The 17,485-nt window shown below is 38.3% G+C and overlaps 1 protein-coding gene across 4 annotated transcripts in view; it reads left to right on the top strand.

Annotated features, from left to right (window-relative positions):
* The window catches only part of COL14A1 (collagen type XIV alpha 1 chain), a 245,298-nt gene that overhangs the window by 155,989 nt on the left and 71,824 nt on the right, over positions 1-17,485 (top strand). For all 4 annotated transcript variants that reach the window (XM_067711390.1, XM_067711391.1, XM_067711389.1 and 1 more), the window contains exons 32-34: positions 7,788-7,930; positions 12,159-12,268; positions 14,423-14,581. In XM_067711390.1, the coding sequence (XP_067567491.1) occupies positions 7,788-7,930; positions 12,159-12,268; positions 14,423-14,581 (412 nt within the window). The remainder of the gene's footprint in view (positions 1-7,787; positions 7,931-12,158; positions 12,269-14,422; positions 14,582-17,485) is intronic.

The raw sequence follows: 17,485 nt of genomic DNA, 5'->3' as shown, positions 1-17,485 counted from the left end.
ACAGATAAGTGACCTGGAAGGTAAAATAGTGGAAATGACTACCGCAGAGCAGAATAAAGAAAAAAAAATGAAAAGAATTGAGGACAGTCTCTGAGACCTCTGGGACAACATTAAACGCACCAACATTCAAATTATATGAGTCCCAGAAGAAGAAGAGAAAAAGAAAGGGGTTGAGAATATATTTGAAGAGATTATAGTTGAAAACTTCCCTAATATGGGAAAGGAAATAGTCAATCAAGTCCAGGAAGCACAGAGAGTCCCATACAGGATAAAGCCAAGGAGAAACATGCCAAGACACATATTAATCAAACTATCAAAAATTAAATACAAAGAAAAAATATTAAAAGCAGCAAGGGAAAAACAACAAGTAACACACAAGGGAATCCCCATAAGGTTAACAGCTGACCTTTCGGCAGAAAGTCTGCAAGCCAGAAGGGAGTGGCAGGATATGTTTAAAGTGATGAAAGGGAAAAACCTACAACCAAGATTACTCTACCGAGCAAGGATCTCATTCAGATTTGACGGAGAAATTAAAACCTTTACAGACGAGCAAAAGCTAAGAGAATTCAGCACCACCAAAAAAGCTTTACAACAAATGCTAAAGGAACTTCTCTAGGCAGGAAACACAAGAGAAGGAAAAGACCTACAATAACAAATCCAAAACAATTAAGAAAATGGTAATAGGAACGTACATACTGATAATTACCCTAAACGTAAATGGATTAAATGCTCAACCAAAGGACATGGACTGGCTGAATGGATACAAAAACTATACCTATATATATGCTGCCTACAAGAGACCCACTTCCGACCTAGGGACACATACAGACTGAAAGTGAAGGGACAGAAAAAGATATTCCATGCACATGGAAATCAAAAGAAAGCTGGAGTAGCAATTCTTATATCAGACAAAATAGACTTTAAAATAAAGGCTATTACAAGAGACAAAGAAGGACAATACGTAATAATCAAGGGATCAATCCAAGACGAAGATAAAACAATTGTAAATATTTATGCACCCGACCTAGGAACCCCTCAATACCTAAGGCAAAGGCTAACAGCCATAAAAGGGGAAATTGAAAGTAATGCAATAATAGTAGGGGACCAAAACACCTCATTTTCACCAATGGACAGATCATCCAAAATGAAAATAAATAAGAAAACAAAAGCATTAAATGATACATAAAACAAGATGGACTTAACTGTTATTTATAGGACATTCCATCCCAAAACAACAAGAAAGAATACACTTTCTTCTCAAGTGCCATGGAACATTCTCCATGATACATCATGTCTTGGCTCACAAATCAAGCCTTGGTAACTTTAAGAAAATTGAAATAGTATCAAGTATCTTTTCCAACAACAACGCTATAAGACTAGATATCAATAACAGGAAAAAAAACTGTAAAAAATACAAACACATGGAGGCTAATCAATAGGCTACTAAATAACCAAGAGATTGATGAAGAAATCAAAGAGGAAATCAAAAAATACCTAGACAAAGGACAGTGAAAACACGATGAACCAAAACCTATGGGATGCAGCAAAAACAGTTCTAAGAGGGAAGTTTATAGCAATACAATCCTACCTCAAGAAACAAGAAACATGAAACATCTCAAATAAACAACCTAACCTTACATGTAAAGCAATTAGAGAAAGGAGAACAGAAAAACCCCAAAGTTAGCAGAAGTAAAGAAATCATAAAGATCAGATTAGAAATAAATGAAAAATAAATGAAGGAAATGATAGCAAAGATCAATAAAACTAAAAGCTGGTTCTTTGAGAAGATAAACAAAATTGATAACCATTAGCCAGACTCATCAAGAAAAAAAAGCAGAAAACTCAAATCAACGGAATTAGAAAAGGAAAAGGAGAAGAAACAACTGACATTGCAGAAATACAAAGGAGCGTGAGAGATTACTACAAGCAACTATATGCCAATAAACTGGACAACCTGGAAGAAATGGACAAATTCTCAGAAAAGCACAACCTTCCGAGACTGAACTAGGAAGAAATAGTAAATATGAACAGACCAATCACAAGCACTGAAATTGAAACTGTGATTAAAAGTCTTCCAACAAACAAAAGCCCAGGACCAGATAGCTTCACAGGCGAATTCTATCAAACATTTACAGAAGACCTAACACTTATCCTTCTCAAATTCTTCCAAATATATAGCAGGGGGAGGAACACTCCCAAACTCATTCTACGAGGCCACCATCACCCTAGTACCAAAACCAGACAAAGATTTCATAAAAAAAAACTACAGGCCAATATCACTGATGAACACAGATGCAAAAATCCTCAACAAAATATTAGCAAACAGAATCCAACAGCACATTAAAAGGATCATACACCATGATCATGTGGGGTTTATCCCAGGAATGCAAGGGTTCTTCAGTATGTGCAAATCAATCAATGTGATACATCATATTAACAAATTGAAGGATAAAACCCATATGATAATCTCAATGGATGCAGAAAAAGCTTTTGACCAAATTCAACACCCATTTAGGATAAAAACTCTCCAGAAAGTAGGCATAGAGAGAACCTACCTCAATATAATAAAGGCCATATATGACAAACCCACAGCCAACATCATTCTCAATGGTGAAAAACTGAAACCATTTCCTCTAAGATTAGGAACAAGACAAGGTTGCCCACTCTCACCGCTATTATTCAGCATAGTTTTGGAAGTTTTAACCAAAGCAATCAGAGAAGAAAAAGAAATAAAAGGAATCCAGATCGGAAAAGAAGAAGTAAAAGTGTCACTGTGCGCAGATGACATGATACTACAGAGTATCCTAAAGATGCCACCAGAAAACTACTAGAGCTAATAAATGAATTTGGTAGAGTAGCAGAATACAAAATTAATGCACAGAAATCTCTTGCATTCCTATACAGTAATGATGAAAAATCTGAAAGAGAAATTAAGGAAACACTCCCATTTACCACTGCAACAAAAAGAATAAAATACTTAGGAGTAAACCTACCTAAGGAGACAAAAACTTGTATGCAGAAAACTATAAGACAGGGATTAAAGAAATTAAAGATGATACAAACAGATGGAGAGATATACCATGTTCTTGGATTGGAAGAATCAACATTGTGAAAATAACTATACTACCCACAGCTATCTACAGATTCAATGCAATCCCTATCAAACTACCAATGGCATTTTCCACAGAACTAGAACAAAAAATTTCACAGTTTGTATGAAAACACAGAAGACCCCGAATAGCCAAAGCAATCTTGAGGAAGAAAAACAGAGCTGGAGGAATCAGGTGACCTGACTTCAGAGTATACTAAAAAACTACAGTAATCAAGACAGTATGGTACTGGGTAAAAACAGAAATACAGATCAATGGAATGTTATAGAAAGCCCAGAGATAAACCCACACACATATGGTTACCTTATCTTTGATAAAGGAGGCAAGAATATACAATGGAGAAAAGACAGCCTCTTCAGTAAGTGGTACTCAGAAAACTGGACAACTACATGTAAAACAATGAAGTTAGAAGACTCCCTAACACCATACACAAAAATAAACTCACAGTGGATTAAAGACCTAAATATAAGACCAAACACTGTAAAACTCTTAGAGGAAAACATAGGCAGAACACTATGATGTAAATCACAGCAAGATCCTTTTTGACCCACCTCCTAGAGAAATGGAAATAAAAACAAAAATAAACAAATGGGACCTAATGAAACTTAAAAGCTTTTGCACAGCAAAGGAAACCATAAACAAGACCAAAAGACAACCCTCAGAATGGGAGAAAATATTTGCAAATGAATCATCAGACAAAGGATTAATCTCCAAAATTTACAAGCAGCTCATGCAGCTCAATATCAAAAAAACAAACAACCCAATCGAAAAATGGGCAGAAGACCTAAATAGACATTTCTCAAAGAAGATATACAGATTGCCAACAAACACATGAAAGGATCCTCAACATCAATAATCATTAGAGAAATGCAAATCAAAACTACAATGCGGTATCACCTGACACCAGTCAGAATGGCCATCATCAAAAAATCTACAAACAATAAATGCTGGAGAGGGTGTGGAGAAGAGGGAACCCTCCTGCACTGTTCGTGGGAATGTAAATTGATACAGCCACTATGGAGAACAGTATGGAGGTTCCTTTAAAACTAAAAATAGAAATACTGTATGACCCAGGAATCCCACTACTGGGCATATACCCTGAGAAACCATAATTCAAAAAGAGTCATGTACCACAATATTCACTGCGGCACTATTTACAATAGCCAGGACATGGAAGCAACCAATTTGTTTGTCAACAGATGAATGGATAAAGAAGATGTGGCACATATGTACAATGGAATATTACTCAGCCATAAAAAGAAACGACATTGAGTTATTTGTAATGAGGTGGATGGACCTAGAGTCTGTCATACAGAGTGAAGTTAGAAAGAGAAAAACAAATACCGTATGCTAACACATATATATGGAATCTAAAGGAAAAAAAAGAAGTTCTGATGAACCTAACACAGGACAGGAATAAAGACGCAGATGTAGAGAATGGGCTTGTAGACACGGGGAGGGGGAAGGGTAAGCTTGGATGAAGTGAGAGAGTAGCATGGACATATATACACTACCAAATGTTAAATAGACAGCTAGTGGGAAGCAGCTCCATAGCACAGGGGGATCAGCTCGGTGCTCTGTGACCACCTAGAGGGGTGGGGTAGGGAGGGTGGAGGGAGACTCAAGAGAGAGAGGCTATGGTGATATATGTATACATATAGCTGACTTGCTTTGTTATACAGCAGAGATTAATGCAACATTGTAAAGCAATTATATTCCCATTAAGGTGTTAAAAAATTAATTATCTAGTTATTCTACAGTCTATGATGCACCTAGGGATTCCTGGCGCTATTTCAACAGTTCTGAAATCTCCAGAGGTACTTGAAATTACAAATTAGGAGTTCCTGGTTTAAGGGGTTATCTCTCAAGATGTCACCTGCAACTTTACATTCCAAATATTCATTTTTTTTGTCTCAAAATGCCTTCAGTATTTTAATGTGAAACTTTTTCTGTGCCCACGTTTTGATATAGTGTGCACATATGCATGAAAAGGTGGAGGAGATCATTTTCGAGTATTAAATTAATCTGTCCAATTTGTAAACAAGTTGCATTTCTAACTTCTTCCAAAATACTGTTTATTGAATTCAAGCTAATTACAGTACTATCTGTAGTTTTAGATAAATCCAACATCTGACGTTACCTTTTGACAGGTTTTTTTACACTGTCTAGTGATGACCATTAAAATGGATATTTGAAAATCATTCCTGGAGACCTAGACAAAAATGAGAATTGCCGAAGGAAAATCTTCTACCACTCCACTGAAATTGTTCATCCGGCCAGCAATGCCCTCACCCCCCACCTTGCTAAATCCATTCATTTGTTGTTCCCAGCCTTTATCTCACTCGACCTGTCACCAGCATTTTATACAGTTGATCATATCTTCCTCCTGGATTCACTCTCCTCCTTGGGCCTCTGGGATACACACTGCTTCTAGTTTCTGTCTACATTACAGGCTGTTCCTTTTCAGTGCTGGCTCTTCTTTTCTCTTCCACCTCTTCATGTTGGAGGGACCAGGACTTGCTCAGAACCTCCTTGTTTTCTCTGTCTGTCCCTGCTTCCCAGTGATCTTTTCAGTATCGTAGTGTTGAACCCCATCTATATGGCAAGGACTCCTAAATTTTATACTTCCAGTCCAGATCTACTTCCCCAAATTTAGCCCTACATATTTAATTGCTTACTAGATATCTCTACTTGGATGTCTCGTAGGTATTTCATACTTTATAGGTTCAATACCACATCCCTGATCTTACCTCCAGAACCAGCTTCCCCTATGACCTTTTTCATCTTAATGTTAACTACGTTTAACGAGTTTCTTAGGCAAAGAACCTGGACTCCTCTGTTTGTCTTATGCCCCACATCAATCCACCAAGGAATCCTAATTGTCTGTTCCTTCTCACTACCTCTATTGTCATCACCCTGATATGAGGTACCATCATCTATTCTCTACATCATTACAGCAGCCTCCTAACTGGTCTTCCTGCTGCTACCCTTGCCTTCTTGGAGTCTGTTCTCCAAGTAGCTGTCAGAATGATTTTTTTTTTTTTTAATGTATAAATCAGATCATGTCACTCCAAAATCTGCCAGTGATTCCTCATTCCCCTTGGCATAAAAGTCAAAGCTCTTGATTGGCCAAAGAGCCCTACATTATCTGGGTAGCTATTATCTCTTTGACTTTACCTCTTGTGTCTTTTAGTCCGTTCTCAAAATATACGAGGCACACCCCACTTTAGTATCCTTGCACTGGCTGGATGTCTTCATCTCCTATGAGTTTTTCTTCAAGTGTGACCTTCTCAGTGAACCTTTGCTCAAATGCAGTCTTCCCAATGAACCTTCTAAGTGAAGCCAATGCTGATGACTTTAACTAAAATGGCAAAATAATGCATTCTAGCATTCCCAGTCCCCATTATGCTGCTTTTTGTTGTTGTTTTTGATAGCGCTTATTACCTTCTAATAAACTGTATAATTCACCCTGCTCAAATTCAAGTGCTCATACAAAGGTTCCTTGCCAGTTTGATTCACTGATGTATCTTAATGCGTATGACCATGTCTGGTACATCGTAGGCACTCAACAACTATTGAATGAATGAATACATACCTATTTAATGTATGCAAATCAAACATTCACTTTTACATTTATGCTAAATTCCAACCTGTTCACCAGTCTGTCAATTTGGTTAATAAATACTATGGGTCTATATATCTAAAAGCCTGTATCTGTTGTTTGAGGAAAAAATTTTAAAGTACGTAAGTGATCCAGTTAACTGTTAGAGAGGTAAGATGGTGTAGCAGGTTGGGTTCCCCAGGAAGCAGATCCGAAGGTGGAGATCAGTGTGTGGGGAGTCGATGAGGCTGTGCTCTTCTGGAAGGGAACAGAGGGAAGCAGGGTAGAGGGCAAAGGAGAGAAGTCAAGCTATGAAGCAGTTTCAGTAGAAGCCTCAGTTGACCCCCACACAGCAGTTCTTAGAATGGAGTTATCTCCTTTGGAATGAGAGGCTCTGGTCCTTATATTCCCTCAAAGACTAGTCATTAAAAAGAGGCACCATAATAAAGTTGGCATGACCTTGGGAGAGGCACCCCTCATCTGCTGAGGCCATTCCCGAGGGAACTGGTATCGGAGAGCTGTCTGCAGACGTCACTCCCAGAAGCAGGATTAGTCGATTCTCAGTTCTTAAAGGTGGATTTAGATGGTACATCAGGGCACATAGCACAGACAGGAATGCAACTAACTGCAACATGTGGTAGAAAGTGACAATGTCTTAAGTTTTATAAAAGGGCTGTAGATAAACATTATTTATAATACTAAAACTTGAAACTACTTAAATGTTTAATAAGATACATTATGGAATAGCCAAACAAGAGAAGGTTGTGCGGATATTAAATATCATGCCCTTAAAAATATTTAAGGAATGTGAAATATGTAGTAAATGGTGCTAAGAAAAGAAAGGGGCAAAATTATATAACTTGGACAAATACTTACAGACGTTCTTTAAAGGCTGGAGGGAAATACACAGCACCAAAAGAGTGATCACTTCTGAATGGGGTAATGGTGATCTGTTATTTTCTTCTTTTCTGTTTTTTCACATCTTGTATAATGAAAGTGTATTTGCTTTTATAACCATATAGATAACTTCTTAAAGAGGGATACAATAAAATATACTATTTTCTTTCTATTTTCAGATATTTACATCCAGAAGGATTGCCCTCTGACTATACAATCAGTTTTCTATTCCGGATTCTTCCTGATACTCCAGAGGAGCCATTTGCTCTTTGGGAGATTTTAAATAAAAATTCTGACCCATTGGTTGGAGTCATTTTAGATAGTAAGTATATTTATTTATAAAACATTTGCACACACATGTACGAGTAACGTATGTGGCCTGTCATCTTGCCTGGTTTGTGTGTATTGTAGAGTAACTCACTTATTTTAAGCTATTTGTAAATACTAATGATGAACTATGTGATAGTTGATTCATTCATTTATCTACTCATTCTTTCAACAAATATTCATCGAGTTCCTACTATTTGCCAACACCAGGCTCTGGGATTCAGTAGTGAGCAAGGTGAGACATGCCGACTGCAGGAAGAGCATGCAACTTGATGCAGAAGAGGATCAGTGCGAGGGGTGGAATCAGAAGTTATTTTTCCTATATGGATAGGATAAGTGTAAGATGCCTCTCTTGGGTTCCTGGGCCCAATTCCAACATGTGTGTTGGGCGTGGCGGGTGGAGGAGAGGCTCCCACACAACACCAAGCGATTCTTGGACACCAGCAGAGTATCTGAGAATTCAACTCCACTCTGACACTATGTACCAGAGGTAGCATCAGATTCCACAGGTTGAGGGCTTGTTCCTATAAGACTGCCCTCCTCCCCCTCCATTTCAGCCACCAGTGGCAAGCTCAGGCTGCTACCAGCTATGCATTGGAGGTTCCAATGACCCGCTCCAGCTCAGGATGTCAACTGAAAGTCCAGAGTTTTACCTGTACTTCTGACCCACAGTCTAAATCAGAGGTTCCCACAACTTCCTCCTCGGGTTCAATTAATTTGCTAGAGTGGCTCACGGAACTCAGAGAAGCATTTTGCATACTAGATTACCAGTCTATCATGAAAGGATATAACTCAGGAGAAAGGCATGGGGAAGGAGGGCGGGAGCTTCCATGCCCTCTCCACCTGCACCACTGTCCCGGCACCTCCATATGTTTACCAACCTGGAAATTCTCTGAACCCCATCCTTTTGGGTTTTCATGGATGCTTCATTACATAGGAATGATTGATAAACTCACTGGCCATTGGCAATTGAACTCAGTCTCCACCCCCTCTCCCCTCCATAGAAGTTGGAGGGGGTAGGGGGACTGAAAGTTCTAACCCTCTCGTCACATGACTGGTTCTCCAGGCAACCAGCCCTTATCCTTAGGTTACCTAAGGGCTTTCCAAAAGCCACTGTATTAACATAACAAAAGGCACATTTTTTTGTTCTGACCACAGGAAATTCCAACGGTTTTAGGGGCTGTGAGGCAGGAACCCTAGACAAAGACCAAGTATATATGAGAAATATATTTTGGTCATCTGAATAACAAATACATATTTCTTTTAAGTCACGATGTTGCAATGCCTCTTTCATATCCTAGAAAAGAATGTCAGATTGGCAGCGGCATATTCTGGGAAGAATTCTGGGGCGGAGATATAAAATTGAAAGTTGCATATGTGAGATCATCTAGAGAGTTAGTCCAGAAAGAAAAGAGAATAGTTGTGAATGAGAAATTCCATTGTTTGGAGATTGGAAAGTTGAGGAGGAAACAATAAAGGAAAGTTCTTAACCTTTACTCTTGGATGTCACAAATGATTATCACTTAAGAGAATTATCAAGTTTTTGGTTAATGTCCCTGAGTTTTCTAAATATATTTTTAGTTTAGGATCCCAGTCAATCCGGGAATGAAAATTTGGTGGTTATTGTTAGGTATTAACTCGAACATTTGGATAAGAAAAGTATTTTAAGCTGTTTCCAACTAGTATTTGTTAAAGGACATTTCAGTACATGGAAATAAATCAACAACTAAACATTGTGAAAGCATTTTGTATTGATTTTGAAACTAAGGGAAAGCTGTAGATTAAAAAGGTGTAAATTGCTAACTCTATATCCAACCAGGACTCGAAAACAAAGAAGTCTCTTGAAATGATTAATACTACTTGCTCCTATAGAAAGCAGAATGAAAAATTTAATTGTAACCGGGGAATGAATTAGTGAGAAAAATGTTCCTCTCTTTTTGTAATAAAATATTCCTTGTGACATGAAGTACTCAAGAATAGGAAGGTTTTTTTTTTTTTTTACTTGTTTGTTCATAATAAAAGACATGCTGAAATATCACTATTTTGGGGCAGTGTAAGTTACATGTCCTGGGAAAACTGGTTGTTTCAGTGGTTAAATAAGGCAAAGAATCTGGTTTTTATTTCTTAAGATTTTGTTACCGAATTAAGTTGTATGAACCCTGCTCAGGGCCTAGCCTGGCCCATGCTCTCTGCCTTGGAGGGGGAGGGTTCTTTTTCCTTTCCGTTTTAAGTAGGTGAATAGCAAAACCGAAGCCGAGATTGACACAGCACAAGCTTTATTCAGTGGCTAAAGAAAGGAAAAGTGGAAACTAAGTTCACAGATCAACTTCTCACCCACCTGAAGAGAGAGATTTAAATTTTTTTTTAAACATCTTTATTGGAGTATAATTGCTTTACAATGGTGTGTTAGTTTTTGCTTTATAACAAAGTGAATCCGTTATACATATACATATATCACCATATCTCCTCCCTCTTGCGTCTCCCTCCCTCCCACCCTATCCCACCCCTCCAGGTGGTCACAAAGCACTGAGCTGATCTCCCTGTGTTATGCGGCTGCTTCCCACTAGCTATCTATTTTACATTTGGTAGTGTATATATTTTCATGTCACTCTCACTTCATCTCAGCGTACCCTTCCCCCTCCCCGTGTCCTCAAGTCCATTCTTTACGTCGTCTGCGTCTTTATTCCTGTCCTGCCCTTAGGTTCTTCAGAACCACTTTTTTTTTTTTTTTTTTAGATTCCATATATATGTGTTAGCATACGGTATTTGTTTTTCTCTTTCTGACTTACTTCATTCTGTATGACAGACTCTAGGTCCATCCACCTCACTACAAATAACTCAATTTCGTTTCTTTTTATGGCTGAGTAATATTCCATTGTATATATGTGCCACATCTTCGTTATCCATTTGTCTGTCGATGGCCGCTTAGGTTGCTTCCGTGTCCTGGCTATTGTAAATAGTGATGCAATGAACATTGTGGTACACGGCTCTTTTTGAATTATGGTTTTCTTAGGGTATATGCCCAGTAGTGGGATTGCTGGGTCATATGGTAGTTCTATTTTTAGTTTTTTAAGGAACCTCCATACTGTTCTCCATAGTGGCTGTATCAATTTACATTCCTGCCAACAGTGCAAGAGGGTTCCCTTTTCTCCACACCCTCTCCAGCATTTATTGTTTGTAGATTTTTTGATGATAGCCATTCTGATTGATGTGAGGTGATTCAATTTTAAAAAGTAAAGACAAAGAGAGGAGGAGGAGTGAGGCTGATGCTGGGGAAGCATCTGCATTAGTCTACCAGGGAAGGGGCAGGGCTTTTTCCAAGAGGCTGGGTGCTACCTCCTTTTTATCCTTTTTTAGTCCTTAATGGCTGCCAGTAAGTAGGTGTAGGTAACATGCTGAAGTAGTAAATCACCGTATAACGGGACTCAAGGTCTGTTGGAGGTCAGATTCATCATCATCTTGGTCCCAGCTGGTTCCATCTGGTTTTTTTGTGTTTTTTGTACCTTCCTTTCTTACCTCTGGACTTTTTTTTTTTTTTTTTGGTGGTACGCGGGCCTCTCACTGTCGTGGCCTCTCCCGTTGCGGAGCACAGGCTCTGGATGCGCAGGCTCAGCGGCCATGGCTCACGGGCCCAGCCGCTCCGCAGCATGTGGGATCTTCCCGGACTGGGGCACGAACCCGTGTCCCCTGCATCGGCAGGCGGACTCTCAACCACTGCGCCACCAGGGAAGCCCACCTCTGGACCTTTTAACTTAAAAATTTATGTTCACTCCTGCTAAAGATGGGGGGTTGGCAGCTTTTGAGCACAGGCATTCCTGCCAAAGGTGCGGGTTAGACGGTTGATGGGTTTTGAACAAAGATCTGGAGCAGCTCTGGCAACAATTTGACTAACTTCATTTTTCCTTTTTGTCTGCCTCTACTTCCAACGTCAGACAACCATCTCCCAAAAGGGTAGTGGGAATGGGAGTATAGGCAAGGAACTACAGAGGAACAATATATGTCAGGGTCCTTGCCTCATCATCACACTACATGGTTAAGTTAGTTAATCTGGCCAGTTGAAAGCCTGGGGCAACCCAAGGACTATAGGTCATTTCCTTACCTACTCGTCACTTTGCCCTAAACACAGCCTGAAAACAAAGGTTACATTATTTTGAGTTGACTTTTTAAAAAATTACTCCTTTTAATCCTTTCTTAAATGTTTTTCTTTTCCTTTCTTTGATTAGATGGTGGGAAAACCCTAACATATTTCAACCATGACTACAGTGGGGATTTTCAAACTGTTACTTTTGAAGGACCTGAAATTAGGAAAATTTTCTACGGAAGCTTTCACAAGGTGAGTAATGCCTTGTATACATATATTCTTTATTCTATTTGCTGTGGGCAAAGCAACAGAAGGTAGTAAAACAAAAAATCCGTAGAGCTTTGGATCTCATACTTCACCTGAAGCAAGAATTACCTGTGGGGCTTGTAGACAATGCCCTGACCTTCTGATTTGGCAGTTCTGGGATGGGACTCTAAAATGTACTCTTTTTTTTTTTTTTTTGCGGTACGCGGGCCTCTTACTGTTGTGGCCTCTCCCGTTGCGGAGCACAGGCTCCGGACGCGCAGGCTCAGCGGCCATGGCTCACGGGCCCAGCCGCTCCGCGGCATGTGGGATCCTCCCGGACCGGGGCACGACCCCGTGTCCCCTGCATCGGCAGGCGGACTCTCAACCACTGCGCCACCAGGGAAGCCCTAAAATGTACATTTTTATCCAGTACCGCAGGGGTTATTGATAGTGTCGGAAGGAAGATATTTTCCTCTATCCTTCTAGGTTCCTCTAGCTGGCCTAAGAATTAAATTGACATGAGACGGATTAACGGGAAAAACTCAAACAAAAGTTTAATAACGTATACATGGGAGAGACCCAGGAAAAACTGAGTATCTCACCAAAATAGCCGAAAGCTTCACCTTCTTCAGCTAAAGACAAAAGAGGATATTGGGGGTGGTAGTTTGGGACTTCAAAGGGAAGGAAGGTAATTCACATGGAGATGGAAAAGCCAATGTTTGGTAAATAAATATTTGCTGGGCCTGCAGAGACAATGGGACACAGATTTTCCCCCACCATACCTAGCCTGTATTCTTTGCAGATGTCTCTGGTGATAGGTCTGTTCTGGGAACTGGACTTCTGTCTAAATCCTTTTAGGCAGGTAGAAGGAAGGTCAAAGTTTCTTCCTGAGTCTTTTGGGCCTTGATTGTTTTCAGCTTGAAACAATCCACATACCAAAGAGACATTTTGAGATGGCAAATTTTGGTGCCTTACCACAGAAGTGGTCCAGGTTCTTACTTTGAGGAACCATGTAGTAGAAGATACTGTATTATTTAGCAGAGAGTTGTTAGTTCACTACATTATGTATGATGTAGGAAGGATTGCTGGTCTACTTGGCCACCAATATAGATAAATACCAGCAGCCAACTCATGTTGAAATATGTAGACAGATTGCACTGAGCCATATATATATATACACACACACATACAGACAACCCATCACTGCCATTATATAAGTTACCCGGAGGAAGCTGGTAAAACCTGACTTTAGTTGTTCTTATTTTAACCTGGCACTTGTGATAGAACTCTGTTCGTTCACATTTCACATCTCTGAAACACTTTGTTTTGGTGATCACTGGAGTAGACATGCTTCCTTCCAAACTTTACCGTTTCCTTTGTGTTTAGTGAATAAGCCCGCTGATCTCTGGGCTGTTAAGGAATGCAACACCAAGAGTGCCGGAGAGCAGAGAGTTTACTAAGTGGTACTGCAAAAAGCTTTGCCTCTTAACCGTGCCCTTCTTGTACTGTCAGAGGGAGGGAAGGGGTGTTGCAAAGCAGTCCTCATCTTGCCTCTGTCTCCTGAGGTAGAATGTGGTCAGATCTATCTAATCTACACAACTTTGCTACTTTCTGGGGTTTTGAATACCATAACTGTATAAGAACAATTGCATAACAAAAGTCTGCCTCTTTTTTGCCTAAGAAGAGTTGCATAAAAATGTTTTTTTTTTTTTTCTGGTTTAATCGGACTGTGCAACCAGAAGTACAGGTATCTTAAAAACACGTGAGATGCAGATGATTTATTACTTCATGGTTCAAAATAGTCCCATTAGCATTTCTTTGGAATTATTGTCATTTATTTACCAACTTCCTCTAGACATGATTCTTTTCTTGGTTAGGCAGAGTCAGTCACAAAGTAGCCAAGAAATATTACAGGGGAAATGAAAAGCTTGTGAGATTTCCTTAGTGTTTAAAAAAACACAACAACATAGAGATGGTACCTGAATGTGGGACAAGCATGGAAATGGTAAAAGTAGAACCTTTTTCCTTAAGCAAAACACATAGTGACAGAATTCCTTCTTTTGTCTTCCATACTTTTTGGTGAGAGGTCATGCAATTATGTAAATTTGGTTGATATTTTCTCCTGCTTCTTACCTTCTAAAACATCTTTACTTTTATCAGCTACATGTTGTTATCAGCAAGACTTTGGCCAAAGTGGTTATTGACTGCAAGCAAGTGGGTGAGAAGGCAGTAAATGCATCGTCTAATATCACATTAGATGGTGTCGAAGTCCTAGGGAGAATGGTTAGATCAAGAGGACCAAATGGAAACTCTGCACCAGTAAGTGGATAAATAAGTGAATCTGTGTTATTGTTAAAGAAAAAAATCCTCTTGAAATATCATTATCTATCTTCCAGGGGAAAAATTTGGTAAAGGGATGGATGGAGGGAGGGCTGGATGAATGATAGATTGATGAATGGATAAACAGGTAGATAATGGCCTCTTCAGATGAATTAAAACATGAACGTTCAAAGCTCTTGCAATATGCTTCTGCTCTATTATAAGGAGAATGCTCCGAGAATTAGACTAGTTTGTTTTCTAAATGGATTTTAAAATTCAAATAGTAAAATATTCATATTTTAAAATTCAAATAAAATAGTGTGGCATAAATGGTTTGTTAATGAGAATCAAAACTGTAAATGAAACTCATTTATATAAGCAGATACAAATCCGAATAAAATGTTATTATTATACACAGTAAATTGACATAAGTCTCTCATTTGAGTTAGATTTGGGCATTTTAAAACTAGATTCTTGCTATTGCTAATGTAAAATTAACCCTTTAATTGTTAATAGTTATTTAAATAACAAATCATTCTGAGGTATATTTTTCATCATACAACATGGAGTTTCAGACGAGGAGACTTCGAATTGACAAAAAAATCACATTCCCTTCAGTCACTACCCGCAAAAAAGAGCAGTGTACACAAGCTTTTGTTTTCACACCACACATTCACAGCTAATTAGCAACTTCTCTAATTTGAGTCATTCTATAATTAGAACCAATTAGCCTGGAGGGAATTTTATTCTTGTAAGCAATTCCAAATATTCAAATCTACACTTCTCTTCTGTGTAGCAGAATAATCAGGTTAATTATTATTCACTCTTATTGTCTTATGCTTTCAGAGATCTGTAGAACTAGCCAGCTATATGGAATTTTAGAAAGACCTGGTGGTTCTCAAAGTGTTTTTAAGCTGAAATCACTTAGTACAAATGAAATATTCTAGTATATCAAATAAATGAGTATGATTAAAACACAACCATGTTGATTGAATGGGAGAAGGGACATGGGGTAGCAGGTGCTTCCATCCTCCAATGTTCCCTAAGGGCGCTTTGAGGAACATAGTTCTAATTCCTCTGCTCTAATATAACCCCTTCACTTTGTATACCAGGAAACAGTCCCAGAGTGGTGAGGGAATTTACTTTGGGACAGTTTGCTGTTTCACGGCATTTCTCTTTGTGGTAACAATAGAAATGAAATCCTTGTGTACAATCAGGGTATACTGACACTTTCAGATCTTCATAGATGTGTGCTAATTAGTTTAACACTTAGCTTTGAAGTATCTTTTAAAGTACTTTTGTTTCTACTTTGCTTTGGAGAACTATGGATTAGATGTTTGAAAAGAGGGAATGTAACAGCTATGGAAGGCTCTTTTGTTTTCAGTTGTGGTAAGAGACTTTTAAGAATGTTTACATGATATTGAGGAGTTATCTCCTCTTAATTTGTGGTATTCCATGTGGATTAGGAAACATTTCACCTTCTGCTTCATGGAAGATACTTTTATGGTAGCACACTTCAGAATTTACAAGCCTCCAGAATTGGAAACTACGGATACCTTGGATGGATAAATGGATGTATATAGATGGATGCTTAGAAGGATGAATGAATAGACTCTAATTTAAGAAAGAGAAACAATTCCAGGTGGATGAGATTATGGCCCACATCACTTAGTACTATCATTATTTTTTTTATTGTAGACATAATGCATATAAAATCCCTGACACTTAGTAGCCATTCAATGAAGAGCAGCTATTTTTATTGAAGAATGTCAACCTACCTTTTCCATCTCACCTTTTCTAAACCTCTAGTACTTGCTTAACCCTTGATTATTTGTAGTCATATATTATTTTCTTGCTTTTTCATATAACTGCATTTCACTTCTCTAAACAGAGTATAAACCCCTCAAAACAGAAACCATGTCTTGGTCTTCATTTGCAATGACCCACATCTACCCTACATCACAGTATCTAATAAATTCGTATGAACAGAGTACTTTCTCAAGAAACACTTGATAGGAATTAAATAGGAAGTCATCTATTTGAATTGTATCATGTCTTTTCTTAGAATGTTTTGCATGTATAGTATTCCATGTGTGGTATTGACAACAGTCCACTAATATATATCATACCATCTCCTAATTATAATTCATACTTTACAACTACAGTTTTATAATCACAGTTACAAATTAATTGTATTTCAAATTACACTCTACATAGTAATTTTACTCCAATTGTGTGATGAATTAAATATTAAAGAATTTATTTCTGAAAGCAAAAATGACTGTAGGTGTCAGGCCTACTGGTGATAAATCTTTACTTTTGACCATGACAAAAAATCAATTAAACAGAGCACCCTCTGTGGTAACTTCCACCCAGTAGGAGACAAAGGGGAATTTATAGAAGTCAATCATTAAAGAGTTCTTTGTAAGCCTAGTAGGAAAAACGTTGTAGCTTTTGCTAGAATCTAGAAGTCTACAAAGGATTACTAAATAGATTTTTAGTCTACCCACTTATTGAGGAATTTGATTATGTTGAAATGGATGATATTAGAGTAGATCTCAAGAATGTGATTGAAAACTCACTTGGTTTTTTGGTTTATTACTTAACTGTTTCAGGGCAAGGCAAGAGAGAAGCTTCAGTCTTCAATTCTCAATTTAGAAATCATACATTGCTAATATAATCTTGATATACATATGCGAAAGGGAATGTGTAATGTACACGTTTTGGGTCATTCCAGGAGGGGTAATTATCATCTAAGAGGGCTGAGTAGTTTATAGGTAAGCATTCCCTGGCAAATTCAGCAATGATTCAAAAACTGTCAAGTGATGGAAGAACTCACTTTATCAGTCTTTAAGACTACAGATTTTTTAAACTAAAGTTGAGTGGAGGAGAGATTAATGGATT

The sequence above is a fragment of the Pseudorca crassidens genome, chromosome 17, assembly GCF_039906515.1.
Source record: "Pseudorca crassidens isolate mPseCra1 chromosome 17, mPseCra1.hap1, whole genome shotgun sequence".
NCBI classification, from domain to species: domain Eukaryota; kingdom Metazoa; phylum Chordata; class Mammalia; order Artiodactyla; family Delphinidae; genus Pseudorca; species Pseudorca crassidens.
The sequence above is the reverse complement of the archived record's forward strand: the minus strand, read 5'-3'. Positions and strand labels throughout refer to the sequence as shown.